Source organism: Cygnus olor, chromosome 5, assembly GCF_009769625.2.
Source record: "Cygnus olor isolate bCygOlo1 chromosome 5, bCygOlo1.pri.v2, whole genome shotgun sequence".
Taxonomy (NCBI): Eukaryota; Metazoa; Chordata; class Aves; order Anseriformes; family Anatidae; genus Cygnus; species Cygnus olor.
In genome coordinates, this window is record NC_049173.1 from 2028907 (window position 1) to 2056343 (window position 27437).

Here is a 27437-nt window from a genome sequence, read left to right on the forward strand (position 1 = left end):
CCTGCTACTTCATGCCGCGCAATGAAGTCGTACAGCCTGCTCTCAGAATATTTTGGAGGCCAAAAATAGAAAGCATTTCAAAAGCACTGCAAAGACGTGCAGGAGAAAAGGCTCACTTCAGCCTCCTGAATGCATGGATGTGTATGCAGCCCCCAGGGAAGGTGTTGCTTCCAGAACCGAGCTCATCCTCTCCCACCTGCCATGAGCTCCCGTGAAGGGATGACTCTGGACACAGGTCTGACCGAGGGAGGCCGCTCTCGATTCATGCCCTGCTTCAGGGGTAAGTCACAACTTCTGCTCCACCTGCTGCGCAATAGCATGGAAGGGATCCCTCTCGCAGGCACAACATCCCATCATTATACGTGAGCAACAATCACAGAAAGCAGTCTGAAGGCCTTCAGCCTCAGCACCTCCACACAGCACCAGGAGAGGTGCCAGAAAAGCAGCCACACTAGCTGTTCAGCCCACCTCCCACTCTGCCCTGAACTCCAGGTATCAAACTTCGACATCCCTCTGGGTGAAGGCATCCGGGCCCTGCCACAGACCCTGGTCCAAGGGCTGGGACCCGTGGGTGACCCTGTAGAGCTGGGGGTGCTGACCCACAGGAGCCCACAACCCCACCTGCAGCCCTCCCATGGGGGCTCTCCGCTGTGCCCAAAGCAGCACCACCAACACAGGCAGGGCCCGGGGCACTAGAGCCCTGCTGAAGGAAACCCACAGCCCCAAAGACAAGCTGGCAGCTGGAGAAGCTCCTGAGGGCCCCTGGCAGGACAAAGAGGTGGCTTTCCACCAAGGGTGACGGGTGCCCCGCTGGGAGCAGGGGGTCTGTACAGGCACCCAGAATAACCAGGCTGTGTTGAGGCAGGCAAGGATCTGTGAGAACTCAAAGTAACTCACACGCCGCCTGATGATCTGAACTATTTTCCTATAAAGTCTTGATTGTATTCTTTATTTAGCTCTTATGTAACAGGAGGGTAATTTTAATGTTCAGTCTCCTGAGCTTCAGAGCCCTGCACTCCACACCGAGAAACAATGTGCCTTAAAATAATCTTCGGTTTGACTTTTTTCTTGCTCTCTCCCTGGAGACTTTAAAAAGGACTTTTCAGAACTGATCTACCTGAAATATGTATGGTTAACAGTCTTCAACTCGCAGCTGCTCTAGTGAGCAATTTCATTCATGTGCTATAAAAAGCCAGCACACTGAACTCGTGCAACTTTCCCCGTTACCATTTGCTTAAGCAGCATGATGTCATCCTGCACATTTTTATTCAATTCACACAAAATGAAAGTTATTTCCCTGTGATAGAGGAGCATGTCACAGCTCCACAAAACCTAGCTGCCACTGCCAGGAATACAGGGGAAAAATAATGCACCTGTGTAGGTGCATTCTGCCATGCCACACATCAGTGAGGAAGCAATTAATGAAGCACCCTAACAAGATTCTCACAGCTCTCACCTGACACATGAAGAGCAGAGCTGTAGGGCTCCTGTGACTCCCCAGACCCCGAAGAAGTAGATCAGACATTGCACAGAGCCTTACACAACACTGGATTCCTGAGAAGTCTTTCAGAAGGGAAAACCTATCTACCATTCTACTAACCAACCTACTAACCATTTTACAAACTATTTACTCTCAACATGAAAACCCAGAAAACCAAAAACAAGCCAAAGGTTTCCAGCCTCCTTTCCCCATTTTAAGCTTTACGCAGAGCTTGATCCCACATGGAAAACCTCCTCCTAAGCTGTCCAGGGCATTATGGCAACACCCCTATGTAGTTCGTAAGGATGCAAGGAGCCCCACCGCATTTGTGAGGAGCCCTTGCACGTTAGCACCCCTCCCTCCCCACTGTACCAATGTGGGAGATGCAGCCAGCACATCACTGCACAGCCTCCCCAACCCAGGGGATGCTCTAAGCATGTCTGGAGTGCCCTTTGCAGCCAGCAGGCTGAGCTGTGCTGTCCCTGGGGTGCTGCCCCCCACCTCTTGCTGCGGGGGGACATGCGTCCTCCAGCACTAAGTTGGGGCACAGACCCAAGTCCTGGTGCACCTCCTCCAAACCAGCATTCAGCATCACAATCCTACACATACCCAACTTTACATGTATAACCAGCAGTTACATCACAAGCAATGCAATGCCTCATCGGTTACTCTCCATACACACTGCACACACCACATACGCATTAACCTTACTCCTCAGCTCTCCCGTCATGTTGTGACTTCCAGCTCACCCACCACTGCTGCCTGCCTATGCCCAGTGCTCACAGGCTCAGAGGACTCCTGACAACAGAACACTGCCCTTTGCCTCACAGGAACCAGAAGCTGCATTTGTTTTGGTTCTAGGTTTAATATTTGTTGAGAACTTGGGGAAAATGGAGGATCTGTGAGGATTTCCCAACCCACTGTTGCCAGGGAATTCAGGCAAGTAGATACAGATTCGGTGCAATAAGATGGAGAAAGAACAGGGAGGAGCCTTGCTCCGTACGTATCCCACCCTTGGTTAGCTCAGTTAGCAAAGCCCAAGGAAAAGCCCGCTGCCCACTTGCCACTGGAAAACAGCAGCAAGAGACAGCAGCAGCCTCACAGTGCTCCTCAGGGGCAGGTACATGCTGGGACAGCTCAGCAAGCCCTGCCAGGACCTGATTCTTGATCATCTTACTGGGCTGAGAGCAGGTACAAGGGACTTGGGGCACTGCCTGCTCACCAGGCAGCATTTTGGGAAGGAGCAAGCCTCCTAGATACAAGGCTGAGCAAGCAGTACAAGCAGCCAGTACATTCCTGGGAATGCTGCTCCTCTTCAGTAGCTAAGTAGCTTCTCTCCCACCTCAGTCCTTGAAGCAAGAAGCAGGAGCAGACTAAGGCCAAGTTTGAAGGCTGCGAGTGAACAAAACATGTTTTCCAGTGTCACGGAATAAAGTGAAGCCTTTCAAGGAGAAGCCAGTCCCTGCTGCAGGGCTACATGCCATTTTTACAGTACTCTGCATTGACACTACAGACAACACAGTATGTAAAGCCTCCACCTGCTTGCCACTTCATTTAATGTACTGCTTTTGCAAGGTATAAAAGGCTGCTTTACCTTAGGGCAAGTGTTCAGGTTTGCTAGATGGAAGTCTAAATCTAAATCCCATTAGCAAATAAGAGGATCTACATACAAAAGGGCCCCATGCGGCAGCACATTGTGCAGCTCTCCCTGCTCCAGGTCTTCAAGGACTTGTGCTACACAACAGAAAGGGACTACAGCATTGCTTGCCAAGACATTAATAATGCAGCAATCAGTTGTGCCTACTGGGATACACTTGCAAAAAAACGCATGACAAATGGGAGCAGGAGCTCCCCTGGCTCTGAAGATGGACTGTTGCTAGTACAAGTGAAGGTGTGCAGCAGCAGGGCTCTGTGCTGGACCCAGCACCCATTCCAAGCTCATTCAGGCTCTCAAACTCAGATGAGTAGCTAGAGGTGCCAGGCAGGGAGCGCTCACTCAGCACCGGCAGCCCCAGTGTACTTAATATGGCTTCACAGCACCCCTGCAGGTACTGCATCCACCACCTCCCCAGTGCAGGGCTCTGATCCTTGGGGTCAGCCTGAGGAGATTCACACATCAGCTCCACAGCAAGCTTTTCTTTTTCCACATGCACAGAGGCAAGCAGGGGAGAGCAGGAAAAGAACCTGCAAAGATGCCTTTGTGCCTGCTCCAATAATTAATCCCTTGTGGCCTGCACAGTACAGAAGGTGTGCACATGAGTAGTGCCATGGGTGCCACTTGGGTTCAGGGAAGTCTAAAGCCACATAAATTCATTACAGGCACCACATGGTCCTTGCTTTAATCCCTCAGTTCCACCATGGATTGAGTCACATTTGTCATAGACCATCAAAATACTTTTTTTTTTTTTTTTTACATTTCACAGCATTACTTGTCTCAAGGACATTTTTTGTATTAACATCTTAGGACAGGGCTGTTATTAGGTTAAGCTTAACCCCCAAATGTGGTGCAAACAGTAGAGGCTCCCAAGATGTGTCTTGCAATGGCTGGGTGAAGCAAGCAGTGACTTTCGGACCCTTGCAGGGACAACAGGAGGTGGGAGCCAGCTGCCTTTGCTCTCCCAGGGGACAGCCCCAGCTCCCACAGCCATTAGGCCAGCCCTGGAAGAACATGGTCCAGTACCAGCCCTGTAGTAGTGAAAATGCCAGTCCCTGCACGCCTGCACTGGCTCTACAAGTTTCAGTATTGTTGGGTATTGAGGGGTTCATGTGGTAGCCCAGTAGGGTGGCTGCCTCACAGAAACGCCAGGGTTAATCACGAGGTGAGGCCTGGCGCAAGTAACACAGCACAGACCTCTGCTGGCTCTGTCAAGGTGAATTTCTGGGTGACCCAAATAAGCAACATGAACAGAATGTGGCATGGGGAGCCATGGAAAGACAGCCTGAAGTGCTGCTCCTCGGGCACAGTGCTGCTCCCAGAGGCCTGCTCTGCCTGCCCCATGGGACCAGCTCTGGGCTGAGCAGACAGTGAGCACCCACACACCCTGTCTACATGAGGTAAATCCCTGGCACGGCTTCCTCCACAGCCTGAGGCTCATTGCAACAGCCCTAATTAATAATAAACCTCAGAGACAGAGCTCTCAGTACTTTTTATCTGCAAACCCAGAAGTGTTTTCCACAAGAAGTTAACCCCCTTATTTGTTTCCAGAATGGTGCTGAGCCACATCCTTCCAATCAGAGCCACACTTTTCAATTAGACCACAAACCACTTTCTCCCCCCTTCACCAGCAGTAACCACCAACACACCTGAGGCAAAATTAACAGCTCCGGCTTCCCTCAGTGTTGGTGCTGCTTTATTGCTCCATGCCACATCCTGCCCAGGTCTGTATCTGGAACAGCCCCGCAGTGGCACAGGGAACAAATCCTGCCCGTGATGCTGAACAAGTGCCCAGGTGTGCTCCTTGCAGCCCTCAGCACCCAAGCTGCCACCCACAGCCAGCTCAGAGCACTAGCAGAAGGCCAAGCACTGCACATGACTATTTCTGATGGTAAGGGAGAGGTAACAGGGTGTAGCAACACATTTTGCAGGGGGCAAGGTAGGGGACCCATGTGGGGATGCTTCCACCTGCATCTTCACTCCTGCCCTGTAATTCAGGTCTCCTCAGTTCAGCCAGAACAGCTGTTTGTGAGGAACCATTGGAAAGGTCTCTGGAGACATCTGGGTTAAAGACAAACAAGGTATTTCAGCACACCAGACAGGGCAGAAAACGTGGCTGAGCCATGAGAAACTCCTGCTGTGCCTCTGCCTCCATCAAGACCCTCACCAACAATACCAAACCATCGCAACATTTTAATGGAGCATCTATACTTTCTTTTTAGTTAAGTCATTCTGGCATTTTAAGAGATCTTACACGTAATGTAAGAACTCTTACTCAGAGTCATGTAGCTTCTAAAAGAATACATGAGGAGACCACTGACCATCCCCTCATGCAGATGGGGATGACAACTTAAAGCATACTCAGTTTCAGCAGAAGGAATACAGCTTTTAGTGAAACCAGGTCTAGCCAGAACTACTGTAATGCACGGCCAATTCAAGTGTGCAGCAGACTTCTCCCACAGCTCCCATGAACCATGGTCTCTGGATGAAGTACAGATTCAAGTGCCTTTTTTATTACAACCTGTCACTGTCATTAAGATCCAAGGCAGCCAGGTGCACATGTACTTGTGCAGGAAGGAGTTACCAGGGCAGGAGGGCACTGGGCATTTTGAGGTTTGTGTGCTTAGAGGAAACCACCAGCTGAGTCAGAGCTTTCCAGCTCTGAGCCAGCGGTGAGGAACAGACAGCATGGCTGAGTAAGCCTCATTTTCCTAGGACATTGAGCTAATAAATCACCTAGCCACAACTGTGCTAAAACCCAAAGTGCTGCTTTCCATCCAAACCTAAGCACTGCATTGGTTTGTGCCTCCTTGCACACTCCCAGGAAGATCACGATGCTCTGGAGGCCTCTACATTTGCTGCTACCTGACAGGTTAGGACATATTTCTGCCCTGAAAGCTTTCATTGGCAACTCTGCACCAGGAAGAAAAACGAAATTTTCTCGTAAGTCAGAGGGCTGAACCAGGTTCTTCCAAAAACCACTGCAATTCCTGCAGGGTGAGAAGTTTAGGGGATATTTCAGCTGGGCATGGCACAGGAGTGTAAGCCTGTGCCAGGCTAGAGAGCAAAATGAGTCAATGCAACACAATAGCCCTGAAATGCTTGCAGAAGAGCTGGTACTCACAGAAACCAGGCTCAGACTGAAGACGAGATGAACCTGAGGATTCATCTTAAAATGAAAACACACAAGCAAACCCAGAAGATGACTTTTCTGAATTGACGCCCCTGACCCACGTTAACTCGCCCTGTCACAGGGATAAGAGACGTGCTCATCCCCTAAGGAACACAATACCTGGAAGTGTGCAACATGACAGCTTTACATTTAGGTTTATTTGGGTTTCATCATTTCATAACTCTTTCAATATCTGAAAGCTTAGCACTGCTGTTTCTGGGCTGCTTTCCTTATCCCCCATATTCTACCCAGCCCATGCCAATTTATTACATTACCATACCACTAAGGCACAAGACTGCCCTAGTCACAACAGGGAACATTTTAACAGAGGTGCTCAGAAGATGAAGAGTTGAAAGAGGGGCTTCTCCAATGCAAAAAGTAATTCAACAGAACCCCTTCCACTCTCAGCACATGTCAGTAGCAGGTTTTTCCCTGGAAGAGCATGAGAAAGTCTTTCAATAAGCTAATTAGAGCATGTGCTTAGCACTAACCCCCCAGCACCTGAATCAGATGCCCAGAGTGCTCCCTCCTTTCCCACTTCTCACTCTGTTGAGAGTTTTTGAGGACTTGCTCTGAATTTCTTTGATGCATCTAGGAGATACTCCAAGACAATTCTGAAAGCCATCACCATCCTTCCTTTGATTCCCACTTCTTTCCTCTGCAAACCTCATTTTCACCTTCCTGTTTAAAAAGGACAGGCTGATAAGCCTCGAGAGCCTGCCATAACTCCCAACCTTCCAATTTTTTGATCTTTTTAAATATACAGCCAGTGGAAAGTGTTCCCTAGGACCTTCTCAAAACTACCCTGAAGGTGCTGAGGGGTTACCCGCAGCCAGGGCTCACCCTGCAGGGGGCTGCACTGTCCCTGCCCCTCTTTCCTTACACCAGCCACAGGAATGGGGCCAGGGCAGCTGAGCTGATGGGATTCACCCTAAAACAGGCTGCTGGTGTCAGATCTCCTGCAATAGCCATAGCTTTGAGTAAGGTGATTATTTAGTGCTTCTTACACTAATTAATATTTCTGCTTTTGTCCCACACACACTAAATACTACCATGGCTGTTTCATAAGGACATGCTAATTATTTACATTGCACTAAAGACCTGGAAATCCTGCCAGGAGCTGTGATCCCACTGTGACAGGTGATGCACAAACAGCACAGCACCACCCTAAAGGCTCTGCAGGCCAAGTAAGTTTGCCTCAAAGACACACAGCTCTTTCTCTGCCCCCGCCAAAGCCTGTTACTTGCACATCTCTCCACTTCCACCTCTCTCAAGGTCTTCCCACCCTACACTGACCTTTGCATCACACTCCAAGTGGCTTTTAGATAGGTAAGCAGGCTTCCTTGCAGGCACTCAAGTCCTCCAGGACAGGGTGCTTCCCCCGCCCAGGGCCACCCAAGGACTGACACCTCTGCAGGCACATCCACAGCACTGCCCTAAGGTCCAGGCACAAGCTGGAGTCCAACCCATTAAAGCACCAGGTTTGCACGGCTCAAGAGTTTTGCTTTAAGCCCCAGCACTTCAGGTAGATTTTATTAACATTTTAATGAGTAATAACAGTCTTGCAATTAGGAAGTTAATGACAACCACGCTCTTAAGTGGTAAAATGCATTTCCTGCCATAAGTGAGCAGCTGTAAACTTGAAATTTTAATTGAGAAAAATCAGTGCCAAAGCAATCTTAATCCCGCATATGATTTTGTTCTTCCTTCAGCGATTTCAAGCTAGTTAAAACTCAAAACTTCTCTAGCACACCAGCATCTCAGCTGCATGCTGTGCTGGTGGTACACCACGAGCAAACTCCTCAGGCAGCACAGGTTAAGCCTCTGGTGCTGAGCACACAGAAAGGGCCACCAAGTAGCTCAAGGACGGTGTTTGAGATATGTCCAAGACAGGAGGCAGAGAGAAGAATAAGGTCTTGCTGAAGTAGCATGGGAGCCTCTAGTCTGCAGTCCTTACAGCAGCACCAAGCTCTGCCTGGGCTCAGCATGAACCCCAGGAGCTGAACACCAGCACATTACACAGCAGGACCACAGCTGGCAGGCACTGCATGCTTCCCTCCACAACACAGCCACCTTCTTGAAATCAGTGAGGGACATAAGAATTGGCCAGAGTAAGCCTCTGTGTGCACAATAAGCACAACTGCTTTTCTAATCAACGTCTTGTGTTTACCAAAAATCAGGGAGTCATAGCTGCAAGAGCTTAGTAAGTCACTTCTCTAAAAACCCCACCAGATCACCCACGTTATCTATCACACTTCACTTGCTCCACCAGCCAAACCATATACCTGTAGTATGACTGACCCAGGCACGCATTCTTACACACTCCTGATTTCCATGGCATTGCATACGTAGCCAGAGAATGTGGGCAAGGAACATCCAACACCTGAGACATGCCTGGAAGACAGGGACCCAAGAGCAGCATTACACCACACAGTGGCTCACCTGGGAGCAGCCCTCACCACCAAGGCACACACAGCTCCAGAAGAAAGGAGCACACAGTCACTCCTACAGAAGCAAAACAACTGGTGAGGGATTACAGGTGTATGAGGGAGGCCATTTTGGCTAAGAAACCAAGCACACAAGCAAAACTCCTGGAGGGTTCTGCCCACACCAGGATTCCTTAATGTGCAGCCCTTGGCCCCTCTTAGACTTGATGGGAAGTGTACAAGAAGAGCCCCACGCCACAAGCTGGCTCTCAGCCTGACCCTCTGTGCACCAAACCCTGCAGGATCTGTGCTGCAAGCACATCCAAGTACTGACATAGACACCTATGTCAGAGCCATGTTGCCCAGCCTAGGGACAGCACACCAGCACTAAGCTACGCTCCCAGGGATCTCACATTAAGAAAAATGTGTGAAAAGAACTCTTCTAAAATGGACACAATTCTAGGAATGCATGATTTTACATCAGAATGCCAGCTTACAGAGCCCTGGTGGGAGCAGTGCACTTCACACCAGTAGATTTACTGCTTTTAAATGAGTTTTTCCCTACCTGGTTGGCTCACACTGGCACAAGCCATCTCACCAAGCCTCATCCTCCCCACCCAGCAGAGGTGTCCCTGCACCAGCTCACCACTGCTGCCCTGGGACAGGAGCAGCCACAAGCACACTCACAAGGAGACTTCAGCTTCACAGTTCTTGCTCAAGGAGTACATAACAGCATGTGGCTAAAGTTAGTTTCCCAAGGCACTTTTGACCATAGTGTTTTGACAGGATAAGAAATAAAGCCAGTTTTTTCAGTTCTTATCATCCTGTGCTGCATTAGGGAACATGCCAACACATGCTCTTCCATTAGTTTTGCTTGGCCTTCCACTTGGAATAGGGACATTACCCGGACTTGCCAACTTCAGAAGAAAAACATGAAGGAAACAGAAAAAGAAGAAACATCCAGGTTCCTGCAGCAGGAAAGCCGGGCTGTCCTTGCAGGCACTGCAGCTCCCATTGGGATCAGTGCTGATGAAGAACCACAGAACAGTTAAGGCTGGAAGTGGTCTCTGGAGATCATCTGGTCCAGCCTCTTAAGTTCTCCCCCTTCCTGGGGCTGGAGTAGTTAAAGATACTTTTAACCCCTTTTAAACAAAAGGCCCTAAGAACAAACTAGGCTTTAGATAGGGGCAGTGCCAGACAAGTCCCTGCCTGGTCATATTTCACAGCATAGCCAGTTTGTGGAGCAGGTTTAACACCAATCCTAACTGTTAGGATTTAATTTATTCCTGTATTAGCTACAGCTGTGGAACTCAGTGGAGTGCAACTGACCCCCAGATTAATGTCCAGCTGCCCCCATCACCACAGCCTCCCACCTGCCTGCACAGCCACCCCACACCAGGCAGGAGGAGACCACCGAGGGGAGGTCAGCGCTGATCCAAGCCCACCACAGCCATGCAGTTACACAAACCAGGGACAGCACCTCCTGATTTGGTGCACATCTACCAAAGGTGACCACACCAAGACATCAGGGGGATGCACAACAAGGCTGCCAGGTGCTTCTAGCAGCAGGGTGCAGCAGGGGCGATACAGCCTAGTACAAGGGCTGAGGTGCAGCCCCAGGCCCAGCACTTACCACCCCCAAGAACTGCCCATCTGAGCACTGCTCCCTACATGAGAACTACAATTGCTCTCCACACCAGTGCAGCCATGCTTCACACCGAGTGCGAGATCACCATGTCCCCATCAGCTCCCTTCGTGGGTCCACCAGCCACCTTATCCAGTAGTAGGGAGACAACACCATCCACATGCACCAGCAGAACACCCAGCTCTGGCTTCCCTGCCCATACCCACCATGACCTGAGCAACTCAGGCAGAGCACAGGCACCAACGCGCCCAGAACATCAGCTGCAACAGGCATCCAGAACCACCCAGGGGGTGAAGGAGTCCAGACCTCGCCTGACAAGCAAGGCAGGAATGGGTTTACATGCCTTCCTTAGTTGAAGGCATTCATTTCTAACACTTGATCTCAGCTCGTGCACCCCTTCCACAACACACCACAGCCCCTGCAGCACAGATACCCAGACAACCCACTCCCTCCTTTCCGACTTGTTTTACACCAGGGAGAGGGCTCTCATGGGGCTCCTGCGAGTACTGGGTGGGAGGAGAGCCCATTAGTAAGAGTTTAGTTGCAGGGTATTGGTTTTACATTTTAAAAGCCCCTGCAGTTTGAGGACTCTCCTTATTTGAGCACGGAGTAGCTGCGGGCAACAAAGCATTCCCTTTATGAGTATATTTAGCCTCCACAGTGAAGTCTTTTTTTTTTTCATTCAGGTGCCTGAGGTAAAGTTAAGCTTTCCTATAAGGCAAAACACATGCATTAAACTAATTAGAAATGTGAGAGCTTCTGCCCACCAGAGGAAGATGAGCACTCACAGCTCCCAGGTGAACAGCTCTGGCCCAGCTGACGAAGCAGATCCTGCATGGACACACCTGGCTAGGGCAGGCACCACTGAACCATCACAGAATGGTCACAAAGAAGGCAGCAATGCCAACACGAGTTAAGTTATGCCCCGTGAACACGGGAAGTGATCACTTGTACACGCTGATCATTTCAGCCCCATTTTCTGCTGACACAGGCAGCCCAGCTCCTGAACACCAAGGGTCACTGAAAACATTTGCTCACCCAACATCCCCATTACCATTCACAGCCACATACCGTGGATTAACCAATAATCAATTAATTGGTGTTGCAATACAGCAGGACCCTGTGGGCTACACAAAGCCTAGCTGGTGCCATGAATTAGATCTGACCTCTACCTGCAAGAGCAGCCTGGTAGTTAAAAGAGAATTACTTATCTAAAATAGGTCACTTCATGTGTCAGTACAACAGTACATGTACAGACATTCAGAAAAGAGAAATTACTTAAAAAAACAATTTTGTTTGCGTATGGTTGGAGATCAGCTCGTTTCCCATTGCCCTAAGACATGGGACACAGCACACCAGCCGTGGCTCACCACTACGCAAGCTCAGGTAGGACGTGCCTTCTTCCATCCCCCACACAAACCTTTTTCCTCACCAAAAAATGTAAATTCCAAAGCCTGACACATCCCACAAATTCCTGACAGCATTTTTGAGTAATTGGAAAACATTTAAATGTTTTGACATTTTCTAAGTGAAACAGTTCAAGTTTTTCAGTGTGAGATGCCTATTTCAGGACTCCTTTCTGCTTGATATGAAAGCATTCGTGCAGGTAAAAAAAAGCCACAAGTCAAAACAAGCTCCGGCACATTTCCACTTCGTGGAAACACACAGACCACCTGGGGTAGCTCCGGCAGCCCTCAGAAGTCACAGAAGACGCACACTTCTCCTTGCTCTGGGTCTGAGCTCAGCAAGCTGAGACCAGGAGCATCCCAGGGAGCCACCTCTCCTTAAAGCATCATTTTCATCTCCTCCTTGCCAGGGCTCAGTCAAACACCACACACAACAACCCACAGAAGCACAGGGCAGATCAGACCTGGAGGCACAGGCCCAGTGGTGGGACCAGGGCACCTCCACCAACCCACAAAGCAGCTCCAGGAGCTTTGTTCCAGGGCCCACAGAAGGACCAAGCCACACTACAAAGAAGCCACCTCCCCAGCCACGTCTCTACCCACCCGTACAGCACAGCTGGGAACACACCGGCTGCCCCAGAGCACCTTTTCCTTCCCCTACACAGGAGGAATAGCTTTAACAAAAGAAGAGGAAAGAAATAGGAAAAACTCACATTTGGAAGAGGAGAGCAACCGCGGCACCCAAGATTTTCCAGCTCACTCCAAGCCTGCTCTTAGCCTCATAGAAAGAGAAAGCAACAAGCAGCCTGGCCTCGCTTTAAGTAATGACCACAATTAATTACAGCTGGGGGGCTGCAGACCTGCCCCTTGGAAACAGGTCCACGACCCACTTCGCATTGGCAGCTTTGTGCCAGGGCAGCTCACAGCGAGGCTTTGCGAAACCTGGCGGGAGGCTGAGGGAGGTGGCTGATGCACAAAGTTCTCCTCAGCACCAGTGGCAGGGATCTGAGGGGGGGGGGGGAGGAATGCTGAAATACCGAGCTGTAAGTGGCAGCTGAGTGCCTGCGTGGTGCCAGCTGCACAAATCGTGGTGTTTCCCCCATGTCTGCATCTTGTGTCTCTGCTGGAGGAAGTGCAGCAGGTTTGCAAGGAAGGCGGACTTCGCTGCGTCGCTTGAGGAGGCTGAACGCTGGGGCAAAACTTGTGCCAGAACAGCTACTGAGCCTTGCAGAGCAATGCCGCCCTAGTGCTTCGCATCCCATCAACATAATTAAAAATAAAAGGAAAAAGAAAAAAACAATCCAACACCCCGAAGAGTCGAGTGCCTCCGCCTCCAGAAAACCAGCCACTGATCAGGTGGGCAGCCGGAGGCAGCATCCTGTTCCTTCAGCCTTCCCTCCAGGAAATAAATGACTCTTAGGTAAATCCTTTATTTTCTCAGGTACCTAGCCACTTTTTTTATTAAATACCACTGTTGACTGCAAACCCTTTTCCTAAAGGGGTCGTGTTTACCAGGTAACTGGCTGTTAAAGCTGGAGGGGCTGGAGGGGCTGGACAAAGCGTGCGCATTGTTGCTGTAGACATTATCTCAATGACATTCATTTAACCAGTCCATCAGACTGGCTCACCTTTCCAAATGGCTGACTTGGTCCAGTCACAGCACGCAAAGTGCCCCAGTTCTCTCCATTGCTTCATGCCCATCAAGCACATTTGGTTAGAGCATCCATCGTGCTGCGGGTGCGTTCACAAGGATTTTCAGTTTGACAGCGGTGCACTACGGAGCCAGGCATTCAGGGGAAAAACCTGCCATCTAAACACCCTTGTGCTCCTCAGCTGCTGGCCCCAGGAGCCCCCGAGCTGCTCTGAGATGTGCTGTCTTCATGGGGTTCATGAGCAGTGGGCGTCCTTCTTCCACCATTCCCAGCTTGGGGAGCTGGGAGAACAGAACAGGCTGTGCTTCCAGGGATGGGGCAGGAGCCACAGCACGCCTGCCCTGTGGGCTCTGTCCCTTCGTGCTCAGAGGGTCACCTCTTCCTAGGGGAGGTGTTCAGAGCACGGTGGCACCCCGAAGGAGGGGACAACACAGAGACGTGGCCCGGGCACGCAGGGAAGGGATGGGGAAAAAAATAAATAAATAAATAAAAATAAAAAGCAGCAGGAGCCCCACAGGCTGGAGAAACGGGCTGAGAAAAACCTCCTGAATTTCAGCACAGACAAATGCAAAGCCATGCAGCTCGGAGAGAGGAACCCCACGGGACAGGACAGGCTGAGAAAGCACCGCTACAGAAAAGGGCCGGTGGTGACAAAACCTGCCACGTCCTGGGCTGCAGCAGCAGGAGCCCGGACAGCAAGACTCGGGACGTCCAGCCTGCAGGAGGGAAGGTGCAGACACCACTCGCTGTCACCACACGCCACGTGGATGGCCCCGGAGAAGGCTGAGCCGGCCCCTTCACAGCGCTGCGCAGCAAAATGGCCATACCAACAGGCCCACGCTGCAGGACGGGAGCTTCTTACTGGGTACAGGGCACAGCAGTTTCACAAGGAGCTTGCTCAAACAGCGGGACGAGGCCCCAGAGTGGTGCGGATGGGCCTCTGCAGAGATGTTCAAAACGGGAGCAGGCAGGGCCCTGAGCAGCCTGACCCGACGGTGGGGTTTGGGGACGGGTTGGAGCAGACCTCCTGAGCCCCCTCTGCCCCAAATGCTGCTCCGATGGCACGGTTCCACCTGAAATACACGACCCCTGCATGTGCTTTTCTGACCGACCCACGTACAACGCTAGTGAAATGCTCGGGTCAGCGTTCAAAGAGCTGGAGCTGGAGCGAAGTAGTGTGTAAATGATCGAGGAATTGGAAAGAACGACTTCAGCTGCCACATCCTTGCAGTTGTGCTCAGCCAACACATAATCTCAATCCTGGGAACGAAGGGTGACCACATGCCGCTGCAGAAGGAGCACTTGAGCTGAATTTTTATTCCCCAGAAGTAGGTTATTGTAGTACTGTGTCAAGGTAGCTCTGCAGATCACCGCGGGTGTAGCAGGAAAGGACAACTCCGGGCACGGGAGAAAACCAGAGCACAAGTCCATGGAGATGCAATCACGGCGGCTTAAAAAGGTGGGACGGTGGCAGGAGGGACCTGGGAGCCTGTCAGGCTCCCACCAGACCTAAAAGATTTGAGGAAAGCAGGGGTGGACCAGGGAAGGAGTCACCCCACGTGGACATCCAGGTCCCCATCCCAGCAGGGACAGCGTCTTCTGCAGCGCTGGTGGAACAAAGCTGCCTAACTCCTGCGGAGGCACTGACCATTGCGACATGGAGGCAGTAAAGAAACTTCTCAAGAAATTGCACGGAGATACCTAAAATCAACAACTTTTCTAAAAACTTCCTCCCAGACTGCTTGCGAAGGACTTCAAAGCATCATAGCTCCAGTAACGTCTTATGTCGTGTCATCTCTCTAGTAGGGAAATACTTTCAAGTTCAACATTGAACTTCCCCAGGTTCGAATACTCATAAAACAAGAATTGCACCAAAAAGGTTTAACTCCGCTTTGAGAAATGAGAGAGGGAAGTGGGACATTAACCCAGGAATTAACAGCAACCACTGCTGTGCGTACGCAAGGACGCCGTCGGGAGCGGCACTGCAAAACATCTTGCCCAGTGCAGGAGGAGCAGACATGGCTCCTGCCCGTGCCCAGACCTGAATTAAGCATCACAGCACCCCCTCTGGAACGGCCGGATGGGTGCTCCTTGGTCGGCTCAGTGCAGGGCTTTCACCTCCCTCCCCCTCTGATCCCTACCCCTTGTAACCCACAAGCCAGAACCAGTCAGTGGAGCGATGCCAGCAATAAAAGTCTCAGCAGCTTCGCGTTCAAGGTGATGGCAAAGCCTTTCTGGCTGCCTCCCGAGGGCTGAAGGCTCCCGGGCTGATGCATCAAGGACAGGCAGCTTTTACCTTGCCAGTTCGGAACGGCTCACGCTAAAATGGAGATGGTGCCATCCCCAGCACGTCCCACCTGGGTGACACCAAGCTTTCTGCAAGCACACACCGATAGCCAGGGTACAGCCTCTCTGGGCTCCCACACTTGCTACGCAGCCTGCAAACAGCCACGCCAGAGCCATTTTGCAATAAAGAAGCTGAAACCATGACAAATGTCCCACGGCCATGCAAACAGGCACCGGCCCCAGAGACAAAAACACCCGAAGACGAAATCCCAACGTGCGGTGGGGTGCCAGCAGCACGGGGGCACGCCGGCACGCGGGGGCTGCCTGCCGAAACCCGCCTGCAGCCTCCAGGACAGTGCCTGCCATGGCTGGATCGGGGCGAGCACCCCGAACCAAGGCAGAGAGCCCAGGGAGAGCAGAGCAGTGCTGCAGGGGTCACCAGCACAGGCACGAGCAGAGGGGGCCCTCCCGTCCCCGATCCCATCCCTCCCCTTCCCACGCTGCGCTACCCACCAGCATGTTTCATGCACTGCTCTCTGAAGGGTATGCGGTGTTTTAATCATGTAACGTCTCAATAACATAATTAAAGTCCAGGCCATTTGCTAAGTAACATATATTACTCTGATCATTGCTTTGATATATTAAAAATAGATTAACTGGTTCCTAGAGCCCGGGGCCAGGAAAGGCAGCGGCTCTCACCGGCGTTGACCTCCCACACATCCACCAGCCAGACGTTTCCCTTAGCAATTCCCACCTATATTAAGCTCACCAGTTTAAGAAGAAACATCTGACTGTACATTAAGGACGTTCGACATCAGGGAGCCCAGCACATCTCTCGGTGAGCTGCTCCAGCAGCTAATTACCCCAGCTGTTAAAAACCCTAAGCTTTATTTCCACTGTGGGCTTTGCTAACTTCAGATGATTGCAGCTGGCTCCTCCAGCACCTTAGGTGGCTGCTTGGAGTTGCTTCACCATGCCTGCCTCGTCCTTCCTGAGCTAATTACACCGTGCATTTATCTCCTTTATCTCCTTTTTTAACTGCCTCAGTCAGTCTCAAGCACCTTAATGCCCGGAGCAGCTCCATTCCCTCCTCACAGGCGCTGCACTCCACACCACAAACCTTCCCGGTACCCAGTGATGCTGGCAAGGAGCAACGGGGGCAAACGGGTGCCAACATCCAGCTGAATGCTGCCAAGAGCGACGCGGGCCGGCGAGGTTCGAGGCAGCCACGTGCTCCTTCGGCCTTTCAGGGATGCGAGAAGCACTGACAGGAGGAGGCAGCTCCCATCTTGGCCGCCAGTCTGCTGCCTGCCTCCCAAGGACGTCCTCCTTCCCGAAAAGCCCTGGCTGGGAGCAGCACGGCGACCGCCCTCCGCTTGCTGCTGTATTTAGGCAGGGTGCACGTACATGTGTGTGCCTATAGAGGCTGGCACCGCAATGCATGCGGAGAGAGCAGGTCGTCCCTCAGCCAAAGGAGGACCCAGAAAACTTTGAGGAGGCTGAACGGCACCGACTTGAGCTTTAATCATTCGTCCGCTTCCTTCCTCCCCAGCACTTGATCTTACTGCTTCTAATTAAACTGGATTTTGCTCTTCCGGGCCAGGAGAGTGTTTGTTTTATTTGCTTAAAGACTGTTTCCTTGCCACCAGCTTTCTTCCAAATCTCCCTCGCATGGACTCAAAGGTAACGTTCTGACCAAATATGCCAAGAGCATCAGCTGCTGCCGGGAGGGCGAGAGCCAGCGATGCCATCCAGCACAGCACAGAGACAACTCGCTGTGTGCCCGGGGGGACACTCAGGGCTGTCACACGTCCTGGGACACACTAAACCTGATGGAAATTTCTCCACTGGAGACCTGGACACACCTGGAGTCAGGCCCAGTGTGGTTCAATCTCCATTGCCGATCTAAATGCATGCATTTACTATGGACCATTTTTACTCCTCTATCCATTTGCACCCCTAGACCCCAATTTGTTGCATCCCAGGGCAAAAGCAGAGCCCCAGAGGCCCAGGCGTGCACTGCGGGATGCTGCCCGGCCCCTTACCTGCGGCACGGCCATGACGTGCGGGCACAGCTTCAGTCCTGACTGCTCGGCCGCCGGCAAGGGGAGCACGGCCACTTCCACGCCTCCCCAGCTCCGAGGTTTGCCTTGGATCCGCCGTTCTTCCCAGCCCATCTCGGCCCCAAAATCCCAGCGTAAACATCTGCAGCGCGCGAGGGAGGAGGAGATGCCTCTCCGGGGCTCAGGGAAGAGTTAACGCTCTCACCGCTCGCTTGGCTCCCGCAAAACCTCCCGGAGCCGGCAGCCAGGAGCGCCCAGCTGCTCAGAAACGCCGGCCCCTGCGGCACCGCATAATTCCTCCCCTGTTCCCGGGGCTGCCGCGCTTCCCTCGCACAATGTCCAGGATTGTGCGGGCTTCGGGCGGCCCACACAACGACCCCATTCACGGCTGGCCGAGCCGGGCAGCGCCGCGGAAATGCCCTCTGTCCCCACGCCGCTGGTGACATCTGGGGCTGCTGACCCAGCCGCTGCCCTCGCCGGCAGGACCGGCCAACCGTCCTTTCTAGCGGGAAAAAATGCTCCTGCTCTAACTGCTTTTTCCTTTTTTCTTTCTTTTTTTTTTTCCCCTCCCTCCCTTCTTCCACCCTTCCAATCCACTTGTTGGAGCAGGGAGGGTTAGGGAAAGGCGAGGTCAGCAGCGGTGCAGGCAGTGCCCACCCCACAGCCAGCAGCCACTAATCCCCCGGGAGCCCAGTGCACCACCAAATAATCATCCTCATTACAAAGCAGCAGCCGGAGTGGCCGGGAGACCTGTCCCTGGCCCCGTGTGACCCTGTGCGCCCTCCCCACGCACACGCGGAGCCCTTCAGACCCGCAGCAAGCTGCCGGCGGGCAGGGAAGGCGCGGCTCCGGGTTTCGGCTTCCCTGTTCCCAAACCTGCCTCCTTATAAAAAGCACAAATGCCCTAAAAATCGACGCTGCTGGATAACAGCTCCAGATTGGCACGAGGAAACAGGACAGCCTGCCTGACGTTTAACGTAATAAATACCTATGCTTCCACATTACTTCGCAGAGAGAAGCCAGGTCGTTCCCCTAGCCACGGCCCCTTCCAGCACCGTGCACGTTCACCCCACACCCTGATGTGGGGCAGAGCCCCAGGGAGCTCCTGGCACATCCGAGCACCGTGGATGCTCATTGCATTTGGGATCTTTTGCCTCCAGGAGGCATTTACAGCTGCCCTAATGCTATCCGCACCTGCGGGTGGGGTGTTCTGCCCTGTCCAGTCCAGGAGCTGTGACAGAGCACAGCGAGGGGTACACGGACGGACGGACACTGCCCACACTACGACGTGCCCAGGTTTTACAGAACCTGCCCTGCTCATTTCCTGCTAGGGGGAGGAAGGCAGGCAAAGTCATGGAAAAATGAGAAAAAGCTCTGCAAGGGGTAGGGGCCCAGGGGAAGCTGTGCTGCAGAGGGGGCTGCTCGGGGGGGCCACCCGGCGGCAGCTCCCCCATTACTATGGTGACCCGTGCCTTTGGGAGCAGCATCCCCGAGTCGGAAGGTGCCGGCTGTGATGCGGGAAGCAATCACTCCCTGCAGGGCCCTGTGCCAATCCGTCACTCCAGCAGTGCTGGCAGGATCTATCCTGCTCCCCAGGACCCCCCCGGGGCTTTGGCAGCGCTCAGGGACCCCAGGGAGACCGTGTGCCAGCATCTGAACCCAGCACCTGGTGAGCTCCCAGCCAGGGCAGCTCGGCACCGGGGAAATCTGCTCTCCAGTCTCACAGAACTCCCACACCTTTGATGAGATGCCACTTATCTGCTTAAAAACACTCTGTGCCCACGTCGGCCTTCTCATTTAGGCATTTATTCTCTTGTAACTTGAAGTTTGGTGAAAGGATAACCATCATGTTCTGAACACTTATGTTTTCTGCTTTATTAACCATGCAAGTCATGCATAATTTAAACGGGAGGAAAAGTGCATACAGCACTTGGGCTTTTCTAAAGCTTATTTTGCCAAGAAAACAAGCCAGGCGAAGCAGAGCTGAGGAGCTGTAAGCCTCGCCGGGGATTTCAGCAGCTCTGCTCCCCCCCAGCCCCTGAAGAAGCAGGAGCAGGGGACGTGGCCTGAGCTGTGCCTGCCCTGGCTCCATTGCTGACCTGCTCTGCAGCCTCGGGACACTGCTCCCGGTTTCAGTGTGTCAAATTCTCCCTCAGGTTCCTTGGTAAAAGCAGCCAAATTTTATTCATAGCTTTACTACTCAGAAGCAACAGAGGAAAGTTTACGGGGAAATGTATGGCTGGACATCGGGAGATGCTAATTCCATTTCTGTACGAGCTAGGGACAGAAACGCGTGCCTTTGGTTTGCGTTTCAATACAGAAAGGCCCCAGCCAGCTCTCGAGGGCTGCTGCTCTGGGCGGACGCGCACACAGCGGTGCCAGGGCTGCTCCCCGCCTCCCACAGTGGCAGCCCCAGCTCGTGGAGCCCCGGAGCAGCCGGGCAGAGCGTGGGCAGCGCATCCCAGCCGGGCCCAAAGCAGGCACCGCTCCTCCCACGGCTGAGACACAGCCTTGGCTTGTGGGGTCTTCAATAAGGGACGCGACACTTGCTCGGGTAGCACCAGCCTGTTTTGCCAAAGCAACAAGGACTAAGCACGTTCCCTTTCCCAAGCCAGGGCTCGCTTTTGCTATTGCACCTCGGGTCACCACCTTCCAACCACCCCTTATCACAGTGGCCCTGGTGGGGATCACAGAGGGAACACAAATTCACACGAAGCAGGTTCAAACGCAGTGCAGCCGCAAACGCCTGACCTCACAGCACTGCCCCCCGCCCACCCACCAGCCCTTCAGCCACCGTCCCCAACCGAAGCAAGGCGCCACGGCGTGCGGGATGGAAACGCACCAACGCCGAAGAAAAGTCTCGCTACAGCCCCGCTGGGCATCGAGGCCGGCGTCCAGCCTAGGGCAGGAGCCCCCTTTCCTGCAGGCCCCCCCGGAGCAGCGCTGCCCGAACAAGCCCTCTCCTATCCGCGGCAGCAGTTGCTGTTCCAGCGCCTCCAACAACCTGTGCCTGTGTGCCGGGGGAGGCAGCGAGCCCCGTCGCCGCGAGCTGCCCCTCGGTGATACAGCCACGGCCAGCACAGCCCCTCGGGCATCCTCAATCCCACCGAAATTTGGAAGATTAAAAAAAAAAAAAAAAAAAGCGGAGGGGGGCGGGCAGAAAGTACAGCTCGACCCGGGTGGGCAGCGGGGGTTTGGGCGCGGTGAGGGGCGCACGGGCAGGGGGTGCGGGTGTCGCACGGTGCGTTCAGAGCCGCAGCCGTGGGCTCCCCGCACCGCCGAGCCTCCCGCGGCCCCGCACCGCCGCTTACATAACCCGGGGCTGGGCTGGGGCTGGGGCTGGGGCTGGACTGGGGGCCGCGCACCGGGCGGCTCCCCCCGCTGCCCCCCATCCCCGCTGCTTCTCCAAACGGGGCCCGTCCGGCGGGCCGGGGGGGGTGGGGGCACGCACACACACACACACACACACACGACCCCCGCAGCCTCCCAGCCCGGCTGCGCCCCCCCCCCGGGCCGGCGCTGGAAGCGGGGCAGGGGGCGCCCCGGGCCGGCTCGGCGCAGCTTCCCCCCCCCCCCCCCCCCCCCATCCCCGCGCCCCGCGGCGATCTGCAAGTCACCGCCCGGGGGGAAAACGGGAGGGTGCAGGGTGGGGGGCGCCCCCCCCCCCCCCGGCGGAGCACCGGCAAGTTTGCGGCTCGCCCCCTGGCCCTGGCCGCCAACAAGTGCGGCGCCCCCCCGGCACCCCCCCCCCCCCGACACCCGCGCCCCCGGCCCGGCTCTCGCCGCACGGTGCCGCCGTCTCATGGCAACGGCGCTGCCTCCGCCGCCTCCCGCGGCGCTCAGCGGGGCCCCGCCGCCCCCGCGGCCGCTGGGGACCCCCCCCATAGACCCCTCCGACCCCCCCCCCACACACACATCTCGGCGACAGTCGCGGCGACAAGGTCACGGCGCGGCCCCGCACTCACCGTACACCCCCTGCCCGGAGCTGCCCTCCAGCAGAACCGTCAGCAGCCCCAGCAGCCCGATGGCCACATCCATCTTCACGTGAGCATCCACATAGCCAGCCCGCCGGGGGGGGGGCCCCGGGGGGGGGGGGGGGGGCAGCGCAGAGCAGCGCCCGCCGGAGCCCCGCGCTCCGCTGCGGCCGAGCCGCGCACGCCCGCGCAGGCAGGGCGGCGGGGGCAGGCGGCGGGCACCGCTCCGGTCCTCCTCCTCCTCCTCCTCCTCCTCCTCTCCTCCTCCTCCTCCTCTCCTCCTCCTCCGCCTCGCCTCCTCCTCCTCCTCCTCCTCCTCCTGCGCAGCGGGGGGGCGCGGGGCGAGCCCCCCCTCAGAGCGGCAGCCCCCTCAGGGCGCCTCCCGGGGCCGCCGCCGCCTCCCGGGGCCGCCGAGCGCCTCCCGGGGCCGCCGCAGCCGCCTGCGCCCCGCGGCCATCAGATGCCATCGCAGCGCCGCGGGGCCCGCATGGGGCGCGGGGTGGGCGCTGCGCTGCGCGCTCCTGCCCTGCTCCGCTCCGCTCCGCTCCTCTCCGCTCCTCTCCTCCGCTCCTCTCCGCTCCTCTCCTCTCCTCGCCCGCAGCAGCCCTCAGCGCGCCCGCGGAGCGGCGGCCGGGCCCATGGCGGGGTGCGGTGCGGGTGCGGTGCGGGTGCGGTGAGGGAGCGCTGCGTGTGAGCGGAGGGCGGCCGGGGGCCGTCACGTTGTGCTATACGTGCCGGCAGCCGGAGCCGGGGAGCCGCAGCCCGGCGACGTCAAAGCTGCGTGGCTCGCTGCTGCGCGCCTTCCTCCGCCTCCTCCTCCTCCTCCTCCTCCTCCTCCTCCTCCTTCTCCGCCGCCGCCGCCTCCCGGGTCCCCGCCGCTCCGCCGCCGCCGCCGCCACCGGGAGCGCAGGGCGGCGCTCCGCTCGGAGCGGGGGTGCGCGGGGCGGTGCGGGGCGGTGCGGAGCGGGGCTGAGCGCCCCCGCGCTCCTGGCGCTCCCCGCGGGGCCCCGCTGCGCGGTGCGGACGGTGCGGGGCGCCCTGAGCACGCCCTGCCTGCGCGCCCCGCTCCGGGATGCACCGGGGGGGGGGAAAAGGATGGCACGGCCGCGGCACCGAGCACCCCCCGCCGGCCCCGGGCAGAGCCCCGGGCTGTGCTCACCCCGGCTGGGCACCCCCCGGCTGGGCACCCCCCGGTTTGGCACCCCCCGGCTGGGCACCCCTGGGCATCCTCCCAGCCCCACTCCGCTCCGCACCACCGTTGGGGACCCGGGAGCAGCGGCGCTGCACTCCCCAGCTCCGTGCGTCCTCGAGGCGCACGGGGGGCAGTCACCAGCCTGGGGGTGCCAGACCCTGCTGTGCCTGTAGGCAACGCAGGGAGGGGGGTGTAAAGGGGACAAAGTTCCAGGGGGAGGCTGAGCACACCCAGCTGCTGGCCACTGTCCACCTCATTGTACCTCCCTCCAGTACTGGTGCCTGGCCTCCATCAAGCCCCTGAGATACTCCGCTGGTCCCAGCACCTTTTCCAGCTGCCTGAGTATGTCTGTATAGTTTGGGGTCCCATGGGTGCTGGTGAAGGTCTCTCTTTGCCTCCCTTTACCAGAGCAAGCCAAAGCCTCATTGGGAAGTGGCTGCCTCTGTGCTCTCTCCTTCTGGCATGGTCCCTACAAAGATTGCACCAAGACAATGAGAACCCAAGGCAATCCAGGCTTAATCTGGGCAAGGAGGTTCAGGATCTGCCCCATCACGCTAACACACCCATGAGCTGCAAAACAGGGCTCAGCCTGCAGTCTTGAAGCGTAGTAATCTGGGCATGTCCACTTACATTCAGTTTCCTCCACTGCCTGCATCAATTAAGGGTTGGTGCTCAAGGGCCAGGACTAAGTGATGTGCTCTGGAAGAAGCAATTGCACTGTCAGGATTTCTTGTGACCCCACTGGCATGAGGTGGGACAGTGTTAACAATGCTTGGGCTCTTCCAGCGTGTTTGGGGCTCTCCTGGCTGCTGGTGACAGGGGCAGAGTGCCTTGGTGTTGCCATTCTGAGATGACCCGGTGCCTTGCTCTCCGGAGCGTCCATCCTGCTCTCACAGCAGTCCAACCCATCATTTAGAAATATGCTGCCGGACACAAGGGGCCAGATTTCGGTTCCATGCCAGATTTCGGTTCTGGCAGGGGTTGCTCCCTCTTCTCACCCAGTGAGAAGGCAGGAGGTGGAAGGAGGGAAGGATGCAGCGCTTCTCCATGCACTGGCTGAAGGCTGGGGAGGCTTGCAGAGATCCAGCCTGGTGTGTAGCCACATACTGAAATCCATGTTGTTGTTGCTTTGCTGGTGAGGCAGGCAGACAGCGACACTGGCAAATGCAGGGGGAGCCTCCAGCCGCACCCACACCTCAGGCCAGATTGTTTGGGTGCAGCCCCATCCCAGGTGGGCATCAGCAGAGGTTGCTCTATGCAGGACACCAGAGCTTCCTTGCTCCGGTGACGCACTGGAGCGAACAGCAGACCATCACCAAGCAGCTTCGTACTTGGCTGCAGGACATGGCGGCAACACAGTGCGGGTTTCCTCCTGCTTCACCTGCACTGAGATTTCCAGGTGCGGAGGATCCACTCACCCGGAGGAGGCGAAGGACTGCCAAGGCCTGGCCATGGCTCCCAGAGGAGGTGAAGGACTGCCAAGGCCTGGCCATGCCTCCCAGAGGAGGTGAAGGACTGCCAAGGCCTGGCCATGGCTCACTTGGTGATGAGGAGGCAGGGCGTGAGGGGAGTCCCTCCCTGGCAGACCCCAGGGAGGCTCAGCTCAGTAGGCCCGGCCATCCAGGAGCACAGGCACTGCCGGAGGGTGGAGAGCCCTCTTTACCTGTCTTCCAATTGCAAGGAGAATTTGGGGATTGTGCCTCGGTAGAACTGCAGAGGTTACACTTGCAGTGTGGCCTTCAGTAGATTACATTCAGCCATCAGTTGCCTTTTTTCTTTTCTCTACCTGAAGCCAACCTCCAGCCCTCTACGTGCTGCCATGTGCCTGTAGAACTGTCCCTAAAGCGCTAGCTTTGCCATTCCTGGGCTTTGGCCCACCCAGCCCAGACCTGCACCCAGGGCTCTGCCCCCCTTCTGCTGTTTCTCCCCTGGTCTTCCTTCTCCTACAGCGCACAGACTCCCAGCGCTGCACCTGGGCCTGCTCCAGAAGCTGTTGTGACCTTTTGAGGACGATGTATGTTTTCTTCATGGCAGGCCCTGGTGGGAGCAGCTTGGGGCCCAGCCCTGCCCCATCTCGCTGGGGTTGGAAGGAAGGAGGGCCAGACCTCCCTCACGTCCCTTGCTGGCTGTGCTGTGGGTCGGACAGCTCAAAAGGAGTGGTCCTTTCTTACCCTGTTTCCAGCCCTTCTACAATTAAGTTCGAGATCATCACCGCACAAATGCATTATTTGATCTTCAAGCCTGAGATCATTAACTGGCTGCTGCCGTACCCTGCGGAGCAGCCGTCGGAGGGGACGCAGCGTTTTGTTGGCACATCACTGGCACGCTTCCTTGGAAGCTCGGGCTGCAGTGCTGCGGAGGCCAAGCACCCAGTAAACCTTTCCACAAAAGCACTGGGGCTGAAATTTGTGGAAATAACTCAGAGGCTGAAATTAAACCGGCGCTTAAATCTCTGTGGGTTAAGTGCCCAAATGATATGAATAGTGTCGTCTGACACGGCTTTTTTAGAAGTATCTTGTTCTTGATGTTACAACTATTGCAAAGATCTGCTTGATGGTGGCGAGCTGCGCACCTAGACCTGGCCATCGTGCTAGATAGAAGCTTGCTGAAGGAAAAAGGAGGAATTAAAATAACTCGCCCCGTCAGAGCTGCCTGACAGCCAGTTTGCTGAGTGTCCCAAATCGCTCTCTACGAGACCAAACGGCAGCAGGGCTGCTCCTGGGGGATCGGGGCTGGGTGGTGGAGCAATGCAGGATGCAGCCCCATGGGCCGGTGGCAGGGGCTAAGCACTGTGTACTGGGCTGGTCCCCACTGGGCTTGGCTGCACGGGCCCCTTGTGCCTCCCTCTGGGACTGAAACAAGCACTGTGCCACTCGTCCCCTGGTCACCGTCACCTCTCCCCTCTCGCTGTGTGCTGTTAGCGCTTGGTGTTTGTTATTTCAAGCAGTTTTACATCAGACATGTGCCAAGAAGCAGGGCAGCCAGCAGTTCTTCCAGGTGGATCTCGGCTGCCCTCACTCATGGTGCTGCCGAGGCCAGGCCTCCATCAGCCCCGGCCCTGCTTTGCTCTGGGATGGAAGGCGTGTCACCAGGGAGGTCCCTGCTGGCTGCCTGCATGCTCCCTTCCAGCTTTCACGTATCACCAAAAAGGCTCACGAGCTCATCTGTCACCTCTAACCCCAAAGCAAGATTCTGTTTTGGTGCTGTCTTCTGCTCACTGCCAGGGGACTGCTCCCAAAGCCACAAGGACAACCCAGCGAGGCAAACGGCAGCCAGAGGCCTACAAGGAGACTTCATGCCAGATTGGGCCATGTGCCCATGGGTTGGGGCTGGGGGAGCAGCACAGCAAGGCCGAGCCTGGTGCAAGCCCCTGGACCCCTGCTTGGGGTCCCCTGAGCAAACCAGGAGCTTCATCCCCCCCCCCTGCGGAGCCCCTTGGTGGGCGCCTGGGGCTCTGCTGACTTGAGCAGGCGTTTCGGTCGCGGGCAGAGCACGGTCTGTTGCTGCCTTGCTGGCAATGCTGCTGTGCTGGCTGATGCAAAACATCCCGATGTCAATAAAGCTGACTGCGCTCTTCGTGCCCCCGAAATGAGGAGCCGTCAGCGAAGCTCCCCACAGCGGGCTGATTCGCATTTCTCAATATCGAGGCGGTGCGCAGCTGTACGCGGCACTGAGTGCATGCTACAGGCCCCTCTGCTGTTGCAGGAGGAAGTGAGGTAAATAAAATAAAATGAAATAAATCAAACTGAATTAGGCTAACTGCTCGAATAACAAAAGTTCTGGGAATGTAATGCTTCCACCACTTCAGCGGCCATTTATTTCAGAAGCAAGAAGAGTTTCAGCTCTTTTCTTAGCACCTTTTTCACTTCATCCAACACCAGACAAAAGCAAATTATTTTCTGTCTCATTGTTGGGAGCAAGTCCACAAATAATTGAGATTTGACTAAAGAAGACCATTAAGTAGCATTAAGATTCTCAGTAATTTGGCAGTGTCAGTGAGTTGTGCATGTTATTGTAGCCCCTCCTCATCAGCCACACTGCCTGGAGATTTCCAACACCCGACAAAACCACGGTGAAACTAACTGATTTAACTCGGTCTCATAATTCTGCTGAATTTGGGGACTGCCCATAGCACGGAAGGCATGTTTGGATCACGAACAGATTATAAGTAACTAGCAAATCATCCTAGAATGAAGAGCCCGGAAAGGGGAAGGAAAGCATTTGTCAGGTGCCTGCCGCAGGCACGGCGGTGCTGTCGGAGCCCTGGTGCAGCAGGAATCGCGCTGCGGCACAGCATTGCCCACCCCTCCTGTCGGCATCGCTCTGCTGTTTGCTTCCCAGGGAGTAGCCCATGCACGCAGAAGGTTTGGGGCAAGCACCCACAGTGCCCAGCAAAGGGCTTTGTGGAGCAGGTGGGAGCACTGCCCTTACCCACCCACAGCCCCGAGGGTGAAGCCGAATAATGCAGGATGGGTTCAACCAGCGTG

General features: G+C 55.3%; 1 protein-coding gene across 2 annotated transcripts in view; it reads right to left on the minus strand.

Annotated features, from left to right (window-relative positions):
• Positions 1–21866, minus strand: part of MDGA2 (MAM domain containing glycosylphosphatidylinositol anchor 2) — a 339526-nt gene extending 317660 nt beyond the window's left edge. Inside the window, exon 1 of one of the 2 annotated variants that reach the window (XM_040559492.1) lies at positions 21750–21866. In XM_040559492.1, coding sequence (XP_040415426.1) covers positions 21750–21822 — 73 coding nt within the window. In that variant the 5' untranslated portion in view covers positions 21823–21866. Of the gene's footprint in view, positions 1–12496; positions 12566–21749 lie in introns of those variants that run through there. The other variant, XM_040559491.1, reaches the window with a different exon arrangement.
• Positions 21867–27437: the final 5571 nt, after the last annotated feature.